The sequence below is a fragment of the Bos mutus genome, chromosome 1 (assembly GCF_027580195.1).
Source record: "Bos mutus isolate GX-2022 chromosome 1, NWIPB_WYAK_1.1, whole genome shotgun sequence".
In the NCBI taxonomy this organism is placed as follows: domain Eukaryota; kingdom Metazoa; phylum Chordata; class Mammalia; order Artiodactyla; family Bovidae; genus Bos; species Bos mutus.
The window spans coordinates 67,971,857-67,993,864 of record NC_091617.1 but is presented as its reverse complement, the minus strand read 5'-3'; the positions used below and the strand labels follow the sequence as shown (position 1 = coordinate 67,993,864).

General features: G+C 41.7%; 1 protein-coding gene across 15 annotated transcripts in view; it reads right to left on the bottom strand.

The window, feature by feature from the left end:
• KALRN (kalirin RhoGEF kinase) overlaps nucleotides 1–22,008 on the bottom strand; it is a 692,774-nt gene that overhangs the window by 233,903 nt on the left and 436,863 nt on the right. For all 15 annotated transcript variants that reach the window (XM_070370301.1, XM_070370325.1, XM_070370311.1 and 12 more), the window contains 4 exons: nucleotides 15,032–15,214; nucleotides 13,679–13,797; nucleotides 10,832–10,898; nucleotides 10,159–10,268 (listed from right to left, as the gene is read on the bottom strand). In XM_070370301.1, coding sequence (XP_070226402.1) covers nucleotides 10,159–10,268; nucleotides 10,832–10,898; nucleotides 13,679–13,797; nucleotides 15,032–15,214 — 479 coding nt within the window. The remainder of the gene's footprint in view (nucleotides 1–10,158; nucleotides 10,269–10,831; nucleotides 10,899–13,678; nucleotides 13,798–15,031; nucleotides 15,215–22,008) is intronic.

The following is a 22,008-nucleotide window of genomic DNA, read 5'->3' as shown; positions in this document are numbered from 1 at the left end:
TGTAGGAAACTTCCACTTGCCCACTTTTGAGCTCTCGCTCCAGTCCCCTCACTCTGACCACTTTGGTATACAGGTTCTTCTCTATTAAGAGTGACCAAGGAAATGATACGATAGCCTGGATCATGACATTCCATAGAAGATATAAAATTGTATCCTTGTTTTAGAAGTTGCAAGGACTCTGACGACTCAGGGAGAGCTTCCCTCTTTCCTTAACTTATGACCAAAGGTCAGTGACTTGGTCACTTAAGGTTAATTTTAAGTAAAAAATGGTAATTATGCCCACAGAGTTGATAATTGATCTAGAGGCTGAAGAGAGTAATAGCAATTTTTGGTGACAGTAGCTGCCTATGGGAGGATACTCCAAAAATTCTCAAGAAATGAAAGCGCTTTAAAATGAATTAAGTACATAGCATATCATTTCTAGAATTAATGCCTTTCTGGAAAATGAAGGTTTTAACAGCAACTGCCACTAGCCCACTCTTCTACTAATCCAAGGCCTCACTTTCCTTTCCTCCCCAAACCAAGCTCAAATAAAAGAACCAGAGTTCACATCTAGTCACAGTTGTCAGTAGGGGGTCTTACAAAGTACCATTTTTCTCAATTTTAAACAACCTCGTGTTGCGAGGATTTAATAAACTCATGTAGGTAAAAAACCCAAAGCAATACCTGGTGTACAGTAGGCACTAAATTAGTTTTTCAGGATCAGTGCCTCCCAATTTTAATAAGCTCCACTCCTGGAGACTTATCCCCAGGGAGCTTTACCCACCCTGCCCCTGGTAAAAATCTATAGTAGATTGTCTTCTCTGAAAACCATATCCTGGGAAAAATCTTGATTGGGGTTATGTAAAAACTGGATTTCAAGGTCATGTATCATTTAAGCTTGGAAATTCTGGGTTAAATTGGTTTGTTTATGAAGGGACTTTCAAAATCCTATAATATGATGAGGTACATTATATCTCTGAAATAAGTAGAGTATGCAATGCTTCCCAAACTTCTTTGCAAATGGAACACTTTTGGGGAAAGTATCAGACTTTGTCTCAGGGAACACTTAGTGATCCCTGCTCCTGCCTGTGCACTGTCCTCTGGGTTAGGATCTGATGAGCATCTGTATCATTTAGCAAAACTCCGTGGGTGATTTTAATGCATCCAGTCCATAGATCAGCTTTTGAAAGTAATTTTTTGGGGCTCCAAAATCACTGCAGATGGTGACTGCAGCCATGAAATTAAAAGATGCTTGCTACTTGGAAGAAAAGCTATGACCAACCTACACAGCATATTAAAAAGCAGAGACATTACTTTGTTAACAAATGTCCGTCTAGTCAAAGCTATGGTTTTTCCAGTAGTCATGTATGGATGTGAGAGTTGGACTATAAAGAAGGCTGAACGCTGAAGAATTGATGCTTTTGAACTGTGGTGTTGGAGAAGACTCTTGAGAGTCCCTTGGACTGCAAGGAGATCCAACCAGCCAATCTAAAGGAAATCAGTCCCGAATATTCATCAGAAGGACTGCTGCTGAAGCTGAAACTCCAACACTTTGGCCACCTGATGCGAAGAACTGACTCATTGGAAAAGACCCTGATGCTGGGAAAGATTGAAGGCGGGAGGAGAAGGGGACGACGGAGGATGAGATGATTGGATGGCATCACCAACTCTATGGACATGAGTGTGAGTAAGCTCTGGGAGTTGGTGATGGACAGGGAGGCCTGGCGTGCTGCAGTCCATGGGGTCACAAAGAGTCGGACGTGGCTGAGCGACTGAACTGACTGCCCTTTCCAGTGTGCTTCCAGCTGGCAGATCCTACATCCACTCTACATGGTTTAATTTTTAAATAAAAAGGGTAGGAATTAAACAAGCTATCCTGTGATGGGCATATCGATTCATAACTTTGAGTAAGTTGTGCACTACCATCTCAAGTAATTGTTGAAGACCAGTAGCAGTATTAAACCCTATTTTGCTTTTTAATTTGAAACTTATGAAGACAACAGGTTATGTACACTTGATCAGTATAATTCTACCTACTTCAAATAGACGTGATGAGTTTAACTTAAAGCACAAGAAGTCACAACACTTTTCACAAATGATGGGACATTCCTCCTCAGCTGTTCTATAGCAACATCTTGGTCTTTACCACTTCAATAATTATGTGTAATAAATCATGGGAGAATGAGCAAAGCAAGAAGTTTAGGTGCTTGTGTGAATATCTGGGGTTCTTTCAGAAATGAGTAAAACTTTTAAAGAAATGTCAAGATTCAAATACTGTATGATATCACTTTTTTGCAGAATTTAAAAAATACAACAGACTTATGAACATAACAAAAAAGAAGCACGCTCACAGATACAGAGAACAAACTAATGGTTACCAGTGGGGCGAGAGAAGTGGGAGGGGCAATACAGGGGTAGGGGATTAAAAGTTACAACTATCAGGTATAAAATAAAATCAGCTACAAGGATATACTGTATAACACAAGGGATACAGTCAGTATCTTAAATGGAATATAACCTTTAAAATTGTGAATTACTCTATTGTACACCTGTATTGTACATAGTGGGGCTTCCCTGGTGGCTCAAATGGTAAAGAATCCACCTGCAATGTGGGAGACCTGGGTTCAGTACCTAGGTTGGGAAGATCCCCTGGAGGAGGGCATGGAGACCCACTTCAGTATTCTTGCCTGGAGAATCCCCATGGACAGAGGAGCCTGGCGGGCTACAGTCCTTGGAGTTGCAGAATCGGACACGACTGAGTGACTAAGCACAGCACATCATACTTAGTGTACAACAACTACACTTCAATAAAAAAGAAATGTCAAGATCTAAGCAATGCTATTACTCTATCAAATTATTGTGATGCAATACATTATGCAGTTACTTTATGAGGAAAATGCTTCCCTCCAGCTTTGGATGGGATCCTGGGAAATAAAGCCACTAGCATTATTGACAGAAAAACTTTGTGAGCTTTATCATTGCTGCTGCTGCTAAGTCACTTCAGTCGTGTCTGACTCTGTGCGACACCATAGACGGCAGCCCACCAGGCTCCCCTGTCCCTGGGATTCTCCAGGCAAGAACATTGGAGTGGGTTGCCATTTCCTTCTCCCATGCATGAAAGTGAAAAGTGAAAGTGAAGTCGCTCAGTCGTGTCCGACCCTCAGAGACCCCATGGACTGCAGCCCATCAGGCTCCTCCATCCATGGGATTTTCCAGGCAAGAGTACTGGAGTGGGGTGCCATAAGCACTATGAAAACAGTACCATTCCAAAGGCACCCTGGGCCATTCTGAAACTTATTTTTGCCAAAGGTAAATTTGGTCTACAGTCTTACTGCTTCTAGAGGAGTGTGTCCTTCACTGAGGACCTTCATATCAAGGGTACAGCTTGAATTTAAAGGGGAATACATGCGATGGCCTTGTTTGTGCATGCTCTCAGGCATGGGCATATACACTTGTTGGTGAGAAGGGGAATGAAGCAGGGTCACAGTGGTAACAAGAGAAAAGTAGAACAACAAGGAGACATAAACAAATAAAGCTGGAGGCAGGCTGGGGAGAGAGGATCAGGCTTATTGCAGGCAGCCCAGGACACTGCCCCTTATGCTTCTGCATACAAGAGGAGCTAGAGATCATTTCTAAGGGACCCATTAGTGACCAGATAGACCCAGAGCCCAGCATGGAAGAGGTTCTGGACTGCAGGCCAGGACAGCTGGTTAGCACACTGAGCAGCTGTTAAACTACTGGAGGGTTGTGTGCACCCCAGGGAAGGTGCCAGATGGCTCATAGAAGTCTTTGCTCAGCACAGTTTGATCATCTGGGCTGAGCCATGACAATCACCAGGCTCTCTCTTTATTTCACAGCAGAAACTTCTGCTGAGGTTAGAGGTGGAGAGGGAAAGGTGCACACGGCTGGACTCTTACTCAGTATACCCCCCACCCTCACCTTAAACCTCAAGCAGCAGCTTACCTCACGGCAGTGCTACCTGTTGAATATGTTTTGCTAATATTTCCTAAATTTAACTTTTGTGATTAGATGAATCAAACAGTACTGCACAAACATAAGTTTAATGTTAAAGTAAAATATAAACAACTAATCTTGCATTTAATGTTATTCATAGGCCATTGACAGACAGGCTGTTTAGTAGCTAGGCATGGACACCAAGAAGTTAGTTTGTACAACTGAAATGAACATGACTTTGACACACCAAAATGAATGTTTAGACTTTGTTTTTCTTTGGGTACTCCCCCATATTTATAAAAGTAGCACTGGGAAAAAAAACAGCAACAAAATCGCAGCTATAATTTTTTAAGGCCCTACTGATAAGTGTGTAAGGCTTACAGTTATCTCTCAGAGTATAAATTTAGGGCCCAAGAAAAAAACACACTAGGATGTCCCCTTCCTCTCTGCTTGACATTTGAATATTAAGAAAATGACAGTGTGAAAATAGGGAGTCATGAAGACGTGGATTCTTTGGCTGTGTTACTCAGTTTGAGCAGGTCACAAACCTTTGTAAGTTCCAGTTTCTATGAAACAAGAGAGTAGAATAGAACAAGATTTTCCTGGTGTGGGAAAGAAGCACAGAAAGCAGAGAATACAACCAAAGTGCGTGAGTACAGGAGGGAGAAGGAGAGGCCAAGCAGGGAAAGCAGCTGCCCCCTGGCAGAGGGGCCTTTAGATGAGGCTGTGGCCTGCACACCCCTTCTCTCTCCACTTGGGGGAGCCAGCGCCTCACCTTGTAGCTACAGATCCACCCTCTGCATTCCACGGGGTTGTAGAATCAATTTAGAGGGTGGAAACCAGCATTAAAGAGGAAGGAGAACAGAACCTAATCCAAAATATCAGAGCTCATCACACATGGTGAGGGTATCATTTTGCAGGATTTAATTTTCCTATTATATATAATATATAAAGCATGTGCATATCAGGACAGGATATATAATTTTTCTTTGGCTCATAATACAAAATGTTTGAAAAACACTTAACTGACTCCCCTGCCTACCATAGGAGACAGGGAGGGCTAGCTCTTTTTCATCCATCTCTCCCCTTCCATCTCACTCTCCCCCTCTCTATACTGCCTCCTCTAGTACTGCCCACTCTCCCTTCCTCTCTCCCTTCTTCTCCCCATCTCTTCTTTCCCTTGATATCCACTGTCCTCACTTCTCCTCTATTCTATTCCACTTTCCCATTCAGTCTGTCTCTCCTCCCTTCCTCCACACTCTGGTCGCCACCACTCCTGCCTTGCACCCCCTCCACCCACCACCTTGCCCTTCTTGTGCCTCAGTCTCACAGGAGCGGACGTGACAAGACACAGTCCACTGGGAGTGTGACGGCTTCACCTTCCCCCACCCTTGACCCAGGATGGAGACTCACTCCCAGACTTCTTCATTTCAGGCCATTATTGTAAGGGTGTGTGACCTGGATGACATACCTATGGAAGAAATGGGTTGAAGTGTTCCTGAGATTTGAGGATGCACATTGAAGCTGGTTAGATATGAACCAAAGCAACCAGACTTGGCAGTGCCAGCCATGGTCTGTGGAGAGGAGAAAGGGACCGCCCCAGCCCCTGGAATCTATGCCTAATTGTTCAATGGGGAGATGTCACAAAATGTGCAAGTCACTGGGCCTTCTCTGGGTCTCAGGGCCCTTATCTGTCAGTGGAGACAATTATGCTTGATGCTCAGGAAGACCTTCTGATCCCTGACAACAGAGATTTTTATAAAAATGTTATTGCCCAGACTCACATATGGCCATATCTCCAAAAACTGAAAGGGAAAAATTAAGTTCAGATTTAACCAAAGGGGATGAGCATTTTAAATAAACTGCTGTCCTTACTGAAGCTGAAAATCAAATACAAGGCAAACCGAAAATGAATAATTTTCCCACATTATAAGCTGTAGGCCAGTCAAAGTGGGGAGAGAGCATTAATAAAACCATCACCATTGGGGAGATCTATGTATGGCATTTATTACCTTTCCTGAGTACTCCCAGAATGCTTAACAAAATGCAAAAAATAGATCTAGGTTTTGAGTAGATAAGTGCCATGGTCTTTGGATCTAGTTCCATAGATATGAGATGCAGAATCAACATAGGGAGAGCAGAGGGTAAAAACCAAGTATCACTCCACTTAAACCTCCAATGTGTGTTAACATCACTACTTGTAACTGTTAAATTCTACATATATGAATTGTTCTTCTTTACAAAATTTTGGTACTGAATGGAACTTCTCCATTCAATACCTACAGAGACAAAGCTCCTACAGGAAGGTCACACACACACAAAACCAATCTTGACTGTCATTTTTCAAAGTGACATCATTTAGAAGGATCGATATTAACTAGCCGAGTCGTTTAACATATTCACTTTTGGTCTAGATACTAATTTCCTAGCGCCTCAGCTGATGTGGTTATGCAGGCCGCGTCCATCTCAGTCCCTCTGCCTCTCAGTCTCTCTGTCTCCAGTCTTCCTCCCTCCCAATCTCTTTCCCTCACTCTCTCTCTAGAGAAGATGCACAGAACCTGAGCTATGCACTAGAAATCAGAGGAGTCTGTTTCTCTGTCAGATAGCACTTAATTATAAATTTGAAAAGATGCAAGCAACTGGGGTTAAAAAGAACCTTTTGATATGTTTAGGTTAAAAAGTGACCATTTCAGAAAAGTATTCCTAAAGAGCAAACTAGAGTTGGACAATTGCCTGGTCTTCCCAATAAGAAGTACCCAGTAAACTCTTTCGTTTAGACATGCAAATGTTTTGCTTGTCTAGAAGGTTCTGACAGTGGTGAAGAAAAATAATGATTTTCCGTATCTTGAGATTTTCATAAACAAAAGAGAGAATTATGACTTGAATGGCATTAGCCACAAGTCTGCAAATTTTAATTCTATTTTTAGCCCATCCATACATTCATCCACCCAACACTCACTCACTTAATGTTTACTGTGTGCCAAGTATTGGGGTTATGCAGTGAAAGATATGACCTCTTATGGAGTTCACAATTTCTGCATTTTCAAAGTTTGCTTAATTGCCATTTTTAATATTACTCGTTAGAGATTTTAGAGGGTTATACTTTCTACATTAGTCAAATTTTGTATGACATGAGAAGAAAGCACATATTATGAGTAGAGTAAATAAAGCCTTAAGTCTTCTAGATCCTACTGGGAATTAATAAACAGCTTGATTTTTTTGCATGTTCCCCTAAATTGTGGACTATTTAAAACATCTTTTGGTGGATAGCTTTCTAAATGCATTACAAGTTCCTTGCTTTTTCATGCAGGATATGCCAACGATTCATTATTAGCTATTACTAATATAATAATATATTATTACGCTGTATCATAATACAGGGGTTCTGTTGGGCCCTATATTGGGTTATACTGGGACATAGGATCATCTGTACCAATGGAGAATAGGTCTTGACCACCTTGATCTTTTGGGTTCTTTTGACTCTTTTTTGAAAGTTTCTCTTTCTTTCCTGTCACGTACTGATACCAAGCTACTTGCTCAAATTCTTGATTCTTATTTGATGCTTCTAAATTGCTATGGGCTTGGAAACAATCTGACCAAGAAATAGAGAGGGTTTTATGGGAGACAAGAAGGAGTTCCTCTGGAAAGATAAGAACTTTATCTTTATGCTATTTCTTTTGGTTGGTCAGAGGCTGGTTTTTATTTTCTTCTTGTTTCTTATAATGTTAATAAATAGGTAACATTTTTGGGGTAGCTGTGTTCTTAATCACTGAATTTATTCCTCTACAAAATGCGATATTCCTATGGCTTAATTTGACTTTTTATTTTATGGAGTTCTTAGAACTCTATTTTGTAACTGTTAGGTAGATCTTCAGCTACTTTTTAAATAGACTACCAAACAGCTTGCCTTGATTTACTGGATTGATACCTTTAAACCACAATAAGGCAAGGTTATGCTAGATAATCTGTTGTTATTTAGTTGTTAAATTGTGCCCAACTCTTTATGACCCCATGGACCATAGCCCACAAGGCTTATCTGTCCATGGGATTTCCCAGGCAAGAATGGGGAACATGGAGTGTTCCAAACATGGAGTGGGTTGCCATGTCCTTCTCCAGGGGATCTTTCCAACCCAGGGATTGAACCCATGTCTCCTGTATGGCAAGTGGATTCTTTCAAGGCTGAGCCATAAGGGAAGCCCAGATATTCTGTTACAATTGGTCAATTTTGAAACGAAGAGTCTTTCCCCTTATACACTGATTTGGCAAAAACAAGGCTCACATGAAGTGCGTATAGTGATCTCTGTATTTCTATACCTTGCCAATTTGGTAAGAATGTGAGCAAAGTGAAACTTCTGACTAAATCCCAGAGATCATAAATCAGATAAGAAAAGTAACATGACTTACTGCTTTCTAGGCTGATATCTTCCCAAATATCTAGGGAGATGGGATAATACTCAACTGAGCTCAGATGATGGAATGTGGGGTCAGCGGTCAAGAATGGATTTATTGGGATCTTATTAAATAGACATGAAGAGAAAATATTGCTGTCGCTGGAGATTTCCAGACAAAAAATATAGAGAGTATAAAAATTTGGATTAAAAAAAGACTAGAAACTTTTATCAAGTACTCCAGAGAGTCAGAAGGTATTTTCACCCTGGAGCTTACTGCTTTCATAATCGGATAGGGGAGCTACATATTTTATGTTTCCTTTAAACTAATGCCATTTGATGACTTTACAGGGGATTAATGATCAGGTGTTGATGAGAGGAGTGCCTCTTCACCTGCTTTTTAGACCTTTTAGAGCTCAGCATCCTTTTATATCCAACTATTACTTGCCAGGTGGCTCAGTAAGAATCCGCCTGCAGTGCAGGAGATGCGTGTTTGATCCTTGGGTTGGGAAGATCCCCTGGAGGAGGAAATAGCAACCCACTCCAGTATTCTTGCCTGGAAAATTCCATGGACAGAGGAGCCTGGTGGGCTATAGTCCATGGAGTTGCAAAGTGTCAGACACTGCTGAGCAACTGAACACACACACTTGCCTTTGGTCATTCTTAGCAAAGAATGAGGTCTCATTCTCTAGAGCTGGGCCGTGCCATAGAGTAGCCACTTGTCACCTATATTTATTAAACAAAGTTGAAAACGCAGCTCTCAGTTGCATAATCACACATCACGTGTTCACTAAGCACACATAGCCAGTGGCTATGGTAATGGACATCACAGACACAAAACATTCCCACCTACTGACGGCTCTATGGCACAGTGCTGCTCTGGAGTCTTGGCTCAGGGGACTGCCACCCTGGTGCCCTGGCAGTTTCATCTCCAGCATGACAACTTCATTGAGTCAAAGCCTTGACTAGCCCGACCCTAGGACTTCTTCTACACTGTATCCTACAACTCTGAACCTCTACGTTAGCCCTCCTTTGCAACAGGGTCCTGAGAGAGCTCTAGGACTTTTTGTCAACATTATTTCTCAAGGTTCCCTCCATTTGTACATTGGAAACTGAGTTATTTCCATAGCTGGATATGTCATCTAACCAACCAGTATTCTTGCTGACCCTTTGTTAACGATTGAATATGTTTAGTATGCTATGGAAAAGATGTTTAAATCAGATTGGGAGCTGGAAGAAATGAGTTGTGAAGTTTTAGGGCTCTATGATTCTACTTATTTCAACAAAACATAGAGGGTTGATTGATGTTCTCCCCTATAAACTGTCAAGAAATATATTCAATTAGATAATTTGATTAGGTATCTATCAATTGTTTTGGTTGAGGGTGGGGATGATGAGGTAGTTAGGGATGAAGGGAATATTTAGGTCAAAAGAAAACATCAGTGGAACTTGAAACCTAAGGCCTGCAAAGTAGGATGGTTAACCTCAGATGAATTCTAATGTCAGGATTACCCAGAGTTTTAATAAAGAAAAGCTACTTTTACTTCCTCAAGCCTGCCTATTATTTTGATTCAGTCTGAGGATACTGGCAGTTAGGTTAGTCAGGATACTGCTGAACATTTGACTTCACTCTCCATTAGGAATTTTGGACCACTGTGGAGAAAGAGGGGTGAGTGAGAAAGAAGTCTGACAGCCATTGACTTAGAGATTTAACAGGCACTACTTTACTGGGAGAGAATTCCCAGTCAACTTTGGTCCACTTGTTGGGAAGCTGTGCTGTTGGGTATTTATGGCCCTAAGTGTACTCCACTGAAACCCTCCACCACCAACCTACTTGTTATGAAAATCGTAGATCTCCTGGATGTTGCCAAAGATGATATGTTCCTTATTAAGGATCCCAGGGGGGATCTCCTCCACACCACTGGTCATTTCCCACAGGTAGGTCTGTAAGACAGCAACAGTTCCATCATTGGCAAGCATTGCCATGTGAAATACATGCAAAATAGGCCTTAAAAACTTGTGGGGTAAGGGTCAGACTAGGGATGCATGTAGAGCTTAAAAAGTGAGATGGTAAATAAGCAGAATGAAAAGAAAGAAAACCTGAATGTTCTATTATCTTGATCTGCTGTTAAGGAAATTCATCCCAGCACCAGCACAAACTCCATATTTTTATTTATTAAACATGCTTTGAGTTTGACTGTGCATCAGCGGGGAGATGTAGCTTTTCAGACTTAAGTTAATTGACTGTGTCATGTATTTTATTTTGAATTCATTTTCTTTACATGCTTTCTTTTGCTAGGTCTAGTTCCAATCTCGGAAAAGTTTGTTTTCCAAAGCACTTTTAATTCTCATGCAATTATTACTGACTTGGGGAAAGAAGTCTTCTGGCTGGTTTTTCATTCTTCAAGCTCTGGGATAAGACAGAGTACTGAGCTCCTCTCCAGTACCAGATGTGGCAAGGACATCATTTTCTAACACAGCTGAGAACTGATGACCACAAGACTTACCTCTAAGCACTCATGTAAGTCCCTCACATAAGCCTTCTCTGTCTGGAGCAATTCTGCCATAATGAATCTAGAAGGAAACAAACAGGCTTTTAGTTGGTTAGAGAGAGAACACATCCCTTCTTTCAAACTTCACTGCCCCCACCCCAAGCATTTATCACATTCTTGAATGTCCTTTATTTCTACTTGACTAACATAAATCTCTTCCTCTGAGCCCCTCTCACTCTGAGCATTTGCGTTGTGTCCCTTCAGTACGCTTGTGCTCAGCAAGTTCCATACTTACTCCCCTCCTTTCTGCCCCAGGTCTACCATGTTGTGATTCTGTGCTGATATTTGTGTGCTCTCAGTTGCACGTGTGTGTGTGGGCACAAGCCTGCAGCACCGCTCACACTCACTCTCACCAACTAGACACCAACTCAGCTTCCTACATTTCTCTTAGTGTAGCTCCCAGAATGCTGATTCCTGCTCAGTAGAATTGCTGACTTACACCAAAATGGTTCACAGTTCCACAGGTTAAACCAGGTTTAAAAGTCAGACAGGGTAGCAAACTGTTTTCTGTAATGAACCAGAGAGTAACCACTTGTGGGTCACTCAGTCTCTGTCACAAGCACTCAGCTCTGTTGTTGGACGTGAAAGAAGCCACAGACATACGTTAAAAAGAAATAAGTCTGGCTGTGTTCCAATAAAATTATTTATGAACAGAAAATAATTTCATCTAATTTTTATGTAAAAAATATTCTTGTTTTGATAGTTGTCATCATTTAAAAATGTAGAAAATAATTTTTAGTTTATTGCCTATATAAAATGGGTGGTGGGCCAGGGGTGGCCTGTAGGCCATAGTATGCTGACCTCTGGCCTCCAAAGGGACTATTTTACATTGCAAACTACTGTGCCTGAGGCTGAGTGGGTGATCCCAACCACAGGACAAGCTAACAATGTTAAGTGACTGCTCTTCACTCTCCCGAAAAGAGAAGCCTGTGCCACACATTTGCAAGTGCAGGGCTCCTTTCTCCCCGACTCCTAAATAATACAGTGCCCCCGGGCAGACATTAAACTTAAAGATGTGGGGCTTCACTGTGGTGTACCCACGTCTTTCACAAATTTGTATTATAAATGGTCCTTCCTAGCTGGCATGTGATGTGCAATAATATCTAATTTAGCACAAAGTATATTTTTATACATTTATTTTAGATTTTCTACGTCACTGTTTTCATGGTACTTTATAATAAAAATTCCTATTTATAATGTGTCACATCAGATAAAAATTTAGAGATAGATTATCCACAGAGTGTTCCCTATTGGGAATTTCACAAGAAATGTCAAAATAAGAGGCATCTTCTCCTGGACCTTTATCTTCATGGTACTTTTGTTTTTTTAAAGCAATACACTGTTCTAGCAGTGGCCTTTCCATTAAAGTATAAAAATTCCCTTTTGGAGGAGTTAATAAGCCACACTCTTACTATTCTTGCTCTATTGGTAGATGGAAAGTCCGTGAGCTTTGAAGTCAGACAAACAGGAACTGAATCATGACTGCTGTTTCCTAGAGGCAGCTCTTGCTTCTCCAAGCCCCAGACTACTCAACTGTAACACAGCTGATCACAGAGGGCCGCTGCAAGGATTAAACAAGCTCACGTGAGCACAGTTCCCAGAACACTGTCAGTGCTTGGTGAAAAAGCAAAGAAGGAAGATCAGAAGGAACGTAACCCCACGTGCTTTGAAAAGCTGTCTTTGATTTTACTGCCTTGGATTCTGGCAAGCTTCTATCTTCGCCTTTTTTCTCCTTCTACTTTCTGCAGTTTTTCCTGTTTTTCTTCATAATATAGCTCCACTACCCTCTACCCCATTTTCTTTTACTTTCCATTCACCTTTACCATCCTCTGGCGATTTGGAGACCCAGAGAGAGCCAGCAGGAAGATCTGTCCTCACACTCTCTCCTCATTTTCCTCCCTGTTATGGGTTGAATTGTGTCTCCCCTAAAATGCATATGTTGTGTCCCAACTCCCGGTACCTTAGGATGTGGCACTTATTTAGAAATAGAGTCATTGCAGATGCAGTTAGTTAAGATGAGGTCATACTGGCATAGGCTGGGCCCCCATTCCAAAATGATTAGTATCCCTAAAAGGGGGGGAAATCTGGACACAGGCCTGTGTTCAGGGAGGATGCCAAGTGCACATGAAGACAGCCATCAATGTGGCAGGAGAATGGCCTGGAGCAGAGGCTTCCCTCTCAGCCCGCAGAAGGAACCAACCCAGACAACACTGTACTTTCAGACTTCTTGCCTTTAGAACTGTGAGATGATACATTCCTGTTGTTAAAAGCATCTACTTCATCATACTTTGTTACAGCAGCCCAAACAAACTACTACACTCCCAGATGAAACACAAGCTCTGACTTCACAGACCACCTTGAATTTCTTCAGCTCTAAGGGACCTGTGGTCCTAGTTTATTTTGATAAAATCAACTACAGAAGACTTCTTAATCTTAGCACACACTTTTTTCCGGCATTACCTGAAAGGACTCTGTCAAAATGCTCTTCATAAAGTGTGCGCATATCTCTGGCTGTATGTAACTGTGTAACACTGATGTAAAGGAAGCAGAGTGGCAAGACTTGGTTTGTAAAGTTGACTTGGTTCATTGTTTCTTCTCTCCAATGCCCTACAGTTCTTGGTTAGTGTGAAATGTGGGTGGAAGCATCCCGTCTGTCCATCCCAACCTCTGTAGGTGGTCATGAGGACACATCAGCTAGTCTAAAGTGATGGGTGGCAGTGAAAACCAAGCACGGCTATGAGGAACCTGCCAGTCAAGCGGAAACTGCCCCCAACCCCTGCCCACATGCACACATAAACATACTCTTTTTTCCTGGCTGATTTCCGCTTCTCTTCATTGACCTCGTGGTTGGCATCCCGGAGCTTGACCTCACGATCTGAAAGGCTTGCTGGGATGATGTCCAGCTCCAGGTCCTTGTTATCCTACACACACACAGATCACAGAGGTCACCTTGGAGATGTTCTGGGAAAGCACCTCAACAGTTAGGGGAGGCAGGGGACAGGAAAAACAGAGAAAGATGTAATGGAGAAGGATAAGAAGATGGGGAATCCCAGCAACTGCCACCCACAAGCACTCTTCTTCATAATTCTTCAAAAACGTTTTCATAATGTTTTTTCAAATAAGAAAATATAAAATGTCCAAGTCAAATGTTCACGACTAATATCTACAACAAAGGGAAAGAATGACCACACTTGATAACTAGTGTCCTATTTCTCCAAGGACTTTGGCTCTGTTTGGATCTACACACACACACTGGTCCAAGGTTGACTATTAACCATTAAAACAGATGTGAAACAGAAATGCATAAATACAGAAGAAAACTTCCATTTGTCAAGGGAAAGTAAAAAAAGTAAATATTTTTATTTAAACAAACAACTTCTCTGGAAATAGAAAGCTAAATGATAGAACAATTACTGAATTTTCTAATTGCCCATTCCTGCTTACTTCAACCACTGTCTGGTATTTATATAGGATGAAAACCTCTAGGGAAAAAAGCTCATAGGTTAAAGCCTGGGGGAGATGTTAATTCCCCCAACTTTAGTGGTTTGACCACTTTATTCTGTTTCAGACTATGAGCTTATTTAAAGATTTAAGAACTAGAAATCCTAGGATTAAATTGCTACCCTGTATTTAGCTCTTAATTCATAGGTTACTGACCCCTATTATAAAGAAGAGATTAAAAAGTCAGTCTTCTTTGCTTCCTGGCAAAGAGTGTCTCTTTTCAGTTGAAATGTCAAATACACTTTATACATACTGCATCCCTTATTCTTAAAAGAGCATTATTATACATACTGAGGACTCTAATCATTTGCTGGTCAACATAATTGGGTGGAAGACAGTACTGATGAAGCCAAGATAAGGAGTTTAATCCTCAAAGTCAACAGTTAACTCTACACGTAGAAAAACTCTGTTCTGTAGCCATAGGCCCCACCCCTGACCAGCCAATTTTACAATATACACAGCACCAGTTGTGGGGAGTTGGAAGTTCCAGAAAGATCCAGCCCATCCAGGAGAAAAACCACACAAGGCAAGTGCTCTAGGCGCCAACAGCTCAGAAAGATTCCTCTGCAATCCCAGCTTCCTTCCACAGTGAGGAGCAGCAGTCCTGAGGGAGAGGGAAAGGAAGATGCCCCACCTGGGAACCCCCACACCTACCTCCGTGTTGACTCCTAGGGCCTTTTCCAGGGAGTACCGGTATTTTCCCATCCTCAGTGAGAAGTCTCTGTAATGCTTGTCCACTGTGGTCACCCATTTCCTGATCTCTGTGGCATGAATGTGACCTTTTTCCACAAAGCTATCAGCCAGCTGAATCAGAAGCTTCACCTTCTCCTTTGTTTGCTGCCCCAAAAGATGGTCATAAGTTACTAGCTGACCTTCACTCTCATAACCCATCACCCCATCTGTCTTTCCTTCTTCACAGCAGCCATAGAGACCTCAGAGCCAGACTGCTGGGATTTGTACCCCAGTGCTGTCACTTATAGGCAGGAGGTCCTGGGTAAGCTACTGAAACCCTCTGTGCCTCAGTCCCTTCATCTGCAAAATAGGGGTCATAACAGTGTTTACATCATAACATTGCTGTGAGCATTACATGAGTTGACAATGCAGGATGGGTCTGAATACAATGCTCAAAATAAGAGCTCAGTAAGCAATATATGTTAGCCAGTATGATTACTGATGTAAGAATCTCTTATGTTAATATAGTACTTTATTGGTTTACAGAGTATGCTAATATCACATCAGAGGCTTGTTTGAGTCTTAAAGCATCCCTAGAAGGCTGGTGGAGGGAGGCGGTGTAGGTCTTATTGAGTCACATATGAAAAAAGCTGAGGCTTTGAGAGGCTTAGGGCTTGTCCAAGTTCATACAACCTGTAAGTGGTTGAGTGTATTTGCCTCTTGTCTATAGTTTCTAGTTCTCTCCCTTCATTGCACTGGCTTGAAGAAGGCTTTCTAAACCTCAAGTGTGTTGGTACAGTCAGAATCTGAAGAAATCTAACTAGCAGGTTTAAGAGTAAACTCTGTCTCTTTCACCACCAGGATCTTATCTTTAGTTTTCTTTAGAGAGAGGAGTGAACAAAGCTAGTTTCCATCACAGGGCTAAGTGAGGTGGAGCCATGGCATATATTGGGTTAATTTCATTCCTAACAAGAGTGTGTTCAACACCTACTCTGACCACACCAATGTGCAGAGGGGTGTGGACACTGACTTGGGGGGTAGACAAGAGAAGAAAAAGAGATACTCATTTCCTACCAACAGTCTTTATTCCTAGAGGGACAAGACTTTCACCCAGAGTAGTTAAACAACTCAGGGCATTGTATAACTGAATGCCAAAGTGTAAAGCATGTATAGTTAACACTGCAGTGATTTTAAAAAAGGAAAAAAAATAAAGGTGGGCTGGCCAAGGCAGGACAGGTCTCATGGGGGAGGTGGGGTCTATGTGCATTAAGATATAGAAATGGAACGGCTGTCCAAACAAGCAAACGCTTGCTCATCTTTTATCCTAAGTTTGGGTTTTGAAACTCTAAAGTCTATTAGGAAAGTCTGACAGATTTGAAGAGAAGAGTATTTAAATACTATTCTGAAAAATAACCTTTTTCTTTCAAACAGGGGGAAAGTCAGTCCAAAATGTGGACCATGCTACAATCCAGATAACTGAGGGGAGCGGGCAGAAAGTCACTGGAGCTACAGTGGAACAGGCAGAAGAGCCTTTCATTCCTTGCGCCACCACCGTCACCCTGGCCGCTCCAGGCCCATCTACAGCCCCTCCTCCCATGAGAGACTGATCCTTTCAAGAAATGCCCGAGGTCTGGTGGGAAAGGCAAGAAGAGAACTTGGCCACCACACAGCCAGGGCTTCCGCTCTCCAGCAACTCAGTGAACACGTCTGAGCCTCTCCTATCTCAGTGCAGTGGGCTGGTCCCTGGGGCTGGGAGACAAGCGGCCAGAAGAGCTTTAGTGTGAAGGAGATAAGGTGGGTATGAGGACAGGAGAAACACCTCTCTAACCATGAAAAGGCAAACAGCAGCAGCACTGAGAATCAGTCAATAAAAGATACCTGGTATTCCAAGAACTTTTAAAAAACTTTATTTATTTGGCTGCACTGGGTCTTAGTTGTAGCATGTGGGATCTAGTTCCCTGACCAGGGACCAGACCGTGCACTGGGAGCACAGAGTCTTAGCCACCGGACCACCAGGGAAGTTCCCCAAGGACATACGTGTCATTGCACTTGGGGTTTTCCCCCGGAAAACAATTTTTCTTAGTTTTTTTTTTTTAACTTTAAACATTAATTTTGTAGCCAAAATCAAGAAACCTATCTTTATATAAAAGTCTTGGAAATATATATCTATTCTCTGCTATTGGTACAGAGACTTGCGTATGAGATGGGGGTTTATAGCCTATTGGTAGCAACAGTCCTACCAGAGCAGCTATAGCAGAGGAAATTATATCCTGAAACATCAAAACTGATTTCAGCGTCAATAAGGAGAATGGCATGTGAGCAAGAGCATTCCAGGTACATGTGGAACCCGGGGAAGCAAACAGACAGTGAAATGAGCAGCACAGAAAGGCCTTCCTCACGTGGCCTCACCTGCCTGTGTGACCACAGCTCTCTGTGGCTCCTAAACTCCAGCCATGTTGAGCTCCGCCTGCCCCTCCTGCAATCAGTGGCTCTTCTTCACATCTGGTTTTATCTAAATGTCCCTCCTCCCCTCCCAACAAGCTGAGGGGGGATTGCCCTTCCCAGTCTTCACACAGTACCACACACATGCTGCTACTTCAGTGTGTATCATCCTGAGTTATTTATGTGTCTCCTTCATTAGACCATATGTTTCTAAGAGATAAATGTGATATCTTACTCATTTGTATCAGCAATGTTTAGTAGGTATAACATAAATGTTGGGAAAATGGATGAGTGGGCAAATATTATGCTGAAAGGTGAGCAGAGCTAGGCCAGCAAGAGTTGAAGGCTTACATGGGGAAGAATTGTTGTTCAGTCAATCAGTCGTGTCCAACTCTTTGTGACTCCATGGACTGCAGCACCACAGGCTTCCCTGTCCTTCACCATCTACTGGAGCTTGCTCAAACTCATGTCCACTGAGTCAGTGACGCCACTCAATCATCTTGTCCTCTATCATCCCCTTCTCCTCCTACCCTCAATCTTTCCCAGCATCAGGGTCTTTTCTAATGAGCTGGCTCTTCACATTAGGTGGCCAAAGTATAGGAGCTTCAGCTTCAGCATCAGTCCTTCCAATGAACATTCAGGATTGATTTCCTTTAGGGTTGACTGGTTTGATCTTCTTGCAGTCTAAGGGACTCTCAAGAGTCTCCTCCAACAACACAGTTCAAAAGCATCAATTCTTCAGTGCTCAGACTTCTTTATGGTCCAACTCTCACACCCACACATGACTACTGGAAAAACCATAGCTTTGATTATATGGACCTTTGTTGGTAAAGTAACGTCTCTGCTTTTTCATATGTTGTCTAGGTTTGTCATAGCTTTTCTCCCAAAGAGCAAGCGTCTTTTAATTTCATAGCTGCAGTCACAGTCTACAGTGATTTTGGAGGCCAAGAAAATAGTCTTTCACTGTTTCCATCATTTCCCCATCTATTTGCCATGAAGTGATGGGACCAGATGCCATGATCTTTGTTTTTTGAATGCTGCATTTTAAGCAAGCTTTTTCATTGTCTCTTTGACCTTCATCAAGAGGCTCTTTAGTTCCTCTTCACTTTCTGCCATAAGGGGGTGGTGTCATCTGCTTATCTGAGGTTATTGATATTTCTCCCAGCAATCTTGATTCCAGTTTGTGATTCATCCAGACCAGCATTTTGCATGATGTACTCTACATATAAATTAAATAAGCAGGGTGACAATGTACAGCCTTGATGTACTCTTTTCCCAACTTGGAACCAGTTCATTGTTCCATGTGAGGTTCTAACTGCTACTTCTTAACCTGCATACAGGTTTCCCAGGAGGCACGTAAGGTGGTCTGGTATTCCCATCTCTTTAAGAATTTTCCACAGTTTACTGTGATCCATTCGGTCAAAGGCTAAAATTTAGCATAGTCAATGAAGCAGAAACAGATGTTTTTCTGGAATTCTCTTGCTTTTTCTATGATCCAACGGATGTTGGCAATTTGATCTCTGGTTCCTCTGCCTTTTCTAAATCCAGTTTGTACATCTGGAAGTTCTTGGTTCATGTACTGTTGAAGCCGAGCTTGGATGATTTTGAGCATGATCTTGCTAGCATGTGAAATGAGTGCCATTGTGTGGTAGTTTGAACATTCTTTGGCATTACGTTCTTTGGGAATGGAATGAAAACTGATGAACAGATGTGAGTCATGAAACGGACCCAATCCCTCCTGAGAGCAGTTTGAACTGATTTCTAGTAGGTGACTGTGGTGGCACCATGTGACCTGCTGCATGTCTGGCCACTGCTGATGAGATCAGATGTAAAACCTGTCCCATGAGGGCAGCCCATCAGTATTCAGCCAGTGACTTCCAAGGTGTCCTGGTCTAGGAGCTCTTACTGAACAGGGACAGGGGCAACATGCTGGGTGGATTTTCTGGGAACGTGGACCATAGAGACAGGGTTCTGGGTAGCTTGTTGCAGAGCAGAAGTGAAAGCAGAGAGCAGACAGGAGGAGAGAAGGGAAGTGAGTCACAGTGGTGGTGGTGTTAGCCTGTGATGAGCTGACCAGGCAACACGGCTGCTGGGACTGTCCTTGGTCTCAGGTGACATCCCAGTTTTCATCTCCAGAGGTGAGACTACGCTATATGTCTTGTTCTTCCCATGGGGTTGAGTCACTCAGCTTTTCCTGGGCTCCTGGGAAGTCCAGCTACATAGCTTCTGTCTTTATTTCCATATCCTGCCATACAATAATCTTTTCCTCTTTGTAACTTAAGCCAGTTTGAAACTCAAACCTTACCACCAAGAAGAGTAACTTATATAGACTGACAAAGTGGGGGTCAGATTGTAGAGGTGCTTGCATGTTAGGTTCAGAAGTAAAGACATGATCCTGTGGACAAAGGGAGACTTTGGGGAATATAATTTACTTGGGATTGGAAATTTGGGACTGACATCTCACTTATCTTGGGCTTCTTATGCCCCCTATTATATGTTTTGCTCTTTCATTTTGAATTCTAATTGTTATTGCTGGAAAAAACAGAAGTTAAAACAAATAAGAGTTCAGTGGTTCTATTTTTCTTTTTTCTTTCTTTCTTTCTCTTCCTTCCTTTGATCAGTTAATATTATACCATCTTCCCTAAGCACAGTGCCTTACTCTGAATATAGTTTGTTAAAAACCCCTTTGGTGTCTTTAGCACATTTGACAAGTCTTTAAAATTTAGCCTTCTTGATATATTCTTATCAACTCATTATAAACTTCCAATTGGCCTTTCATTGCTAATCTGCCTTGTACTTATTGCTACATTCTTTGTAGGTATGGAATTATCGAGTTCCCTGTATAGGAAAACAGTTTCTTGAGGTATATCTTCATATTCATTTCATGGGAGAGAGATTGTCATTAAACATGAAAAACTAAACTTTTCACAATTCATATGGAAACACAAAAGATCCCGAATAGCCAAAGCAGTCTAGAGAAAGAAGAATGGAGTGGAGGAATCAACCTTCCTGACTTCACATTATACTACAAAGCTACAGTCATCAAGACAGTATGGTACTGGCACAAAAACAGAAATGTAGACCAATGGAACAAGATAGAAAGCCCAGAGATAAACCCATGCACCTATGGGTACCTTATTTTTGACAAAGGAGGCAAGAATATACCATGGGGCAAAGACAGCTTCTTCAATAAATGGTGCTGGGAAAACTGGACAGCTACATGTAAAAGAATGAAATTAGAACACTTGCTAAACACCATACACAAAGATAAACTCAAAATGGATAAAGACCTAAATGTAAGACCAGAAACTATAAAACTCTTAGAGGAAAACATAGGCAGAACACTCGATGACATAAATTAAAGCAAGATCCTCTATGACCCACCTCCTAGATTAATGAAAATAAAAACTAAAGTAAATAAGTGGAACCTGATTAAACTTAAAAACTTTTGCACAGCAAAGGAAACTAGAAGCAAGGTGAAAAGACAACTCTCAGAATGGGAGAAAATAATAGCAAATGAAGCAACTGACAAAGGATTAATTTCCAAAATATATAAGCAGCTCAAACAACTCAATACCAGAAAAACAAACAACCCAATCAAAAAGTGGGAAAAAGACCTAAACAGACATTTATCCAAAGGAGACATACAGATGGCTAACAAACACATGAAAAGATGCTCAATATCGCTCATTATTAGAGAAATGTAAATCAAAAACTACAATGAGATATCACCTTACACCTGTCAGAAAGGCCCTCATCAAAAAGCTTATAAACAATAAATGCTGGAGAGGGTGTGGAGAAAAGGGAACACTCTTGCACTGTTGTTAGGAATGTAAATTGATACAGCCACCATGGAAGACGGTATGGAGATTCCTTAAAAAACTAGGAATAAAACCACCATATGACCCAGCAATTCCACTCCTAGGCATATACCCTGAGGAAACCAAAATTGAAAGAGACACATGTATCCCACTGTTCATTGCAGCACTATTTACAATAACTAGAACATGGAAGCAAGCAACCTAGATTTCCATCGACAGATGAATGGATAAAGACGTTGTGGTATATACGTGTGTGTGTGTGTGTGTGTGTGTGTGTGTGTGTGTGTGTATATATATATATATATATATATATATATATATAGAATATTACTCAGCCATAAAAAGCATTTGAGTCAGTTCTGATGAGGTGGATGAACCTAGAACCTATTATACAGAGTGAAGTGAGTCAGAAAGAGAAAGATAAATACCATATTCTAACACATATATATGGAATCTAGAAAAATGGTACTGAATAATTGATTTACAGGGCAACAATGGAGAAACAGACATAGAGAATAGACTTAGGACATGTGGAGAGGGGAGGAGAGGGTGAGATGTATGGAAAGAGTAACATGGAAACTTACATTACCATATGAAAAATAGATATCAAACGGGAATTTGCTGTATGTCTCAGGAAACTCAAACGGGGCTCTGTATCAACCTAGAGGGGTGGGTTGGGGAGGGAGATGGGATGGA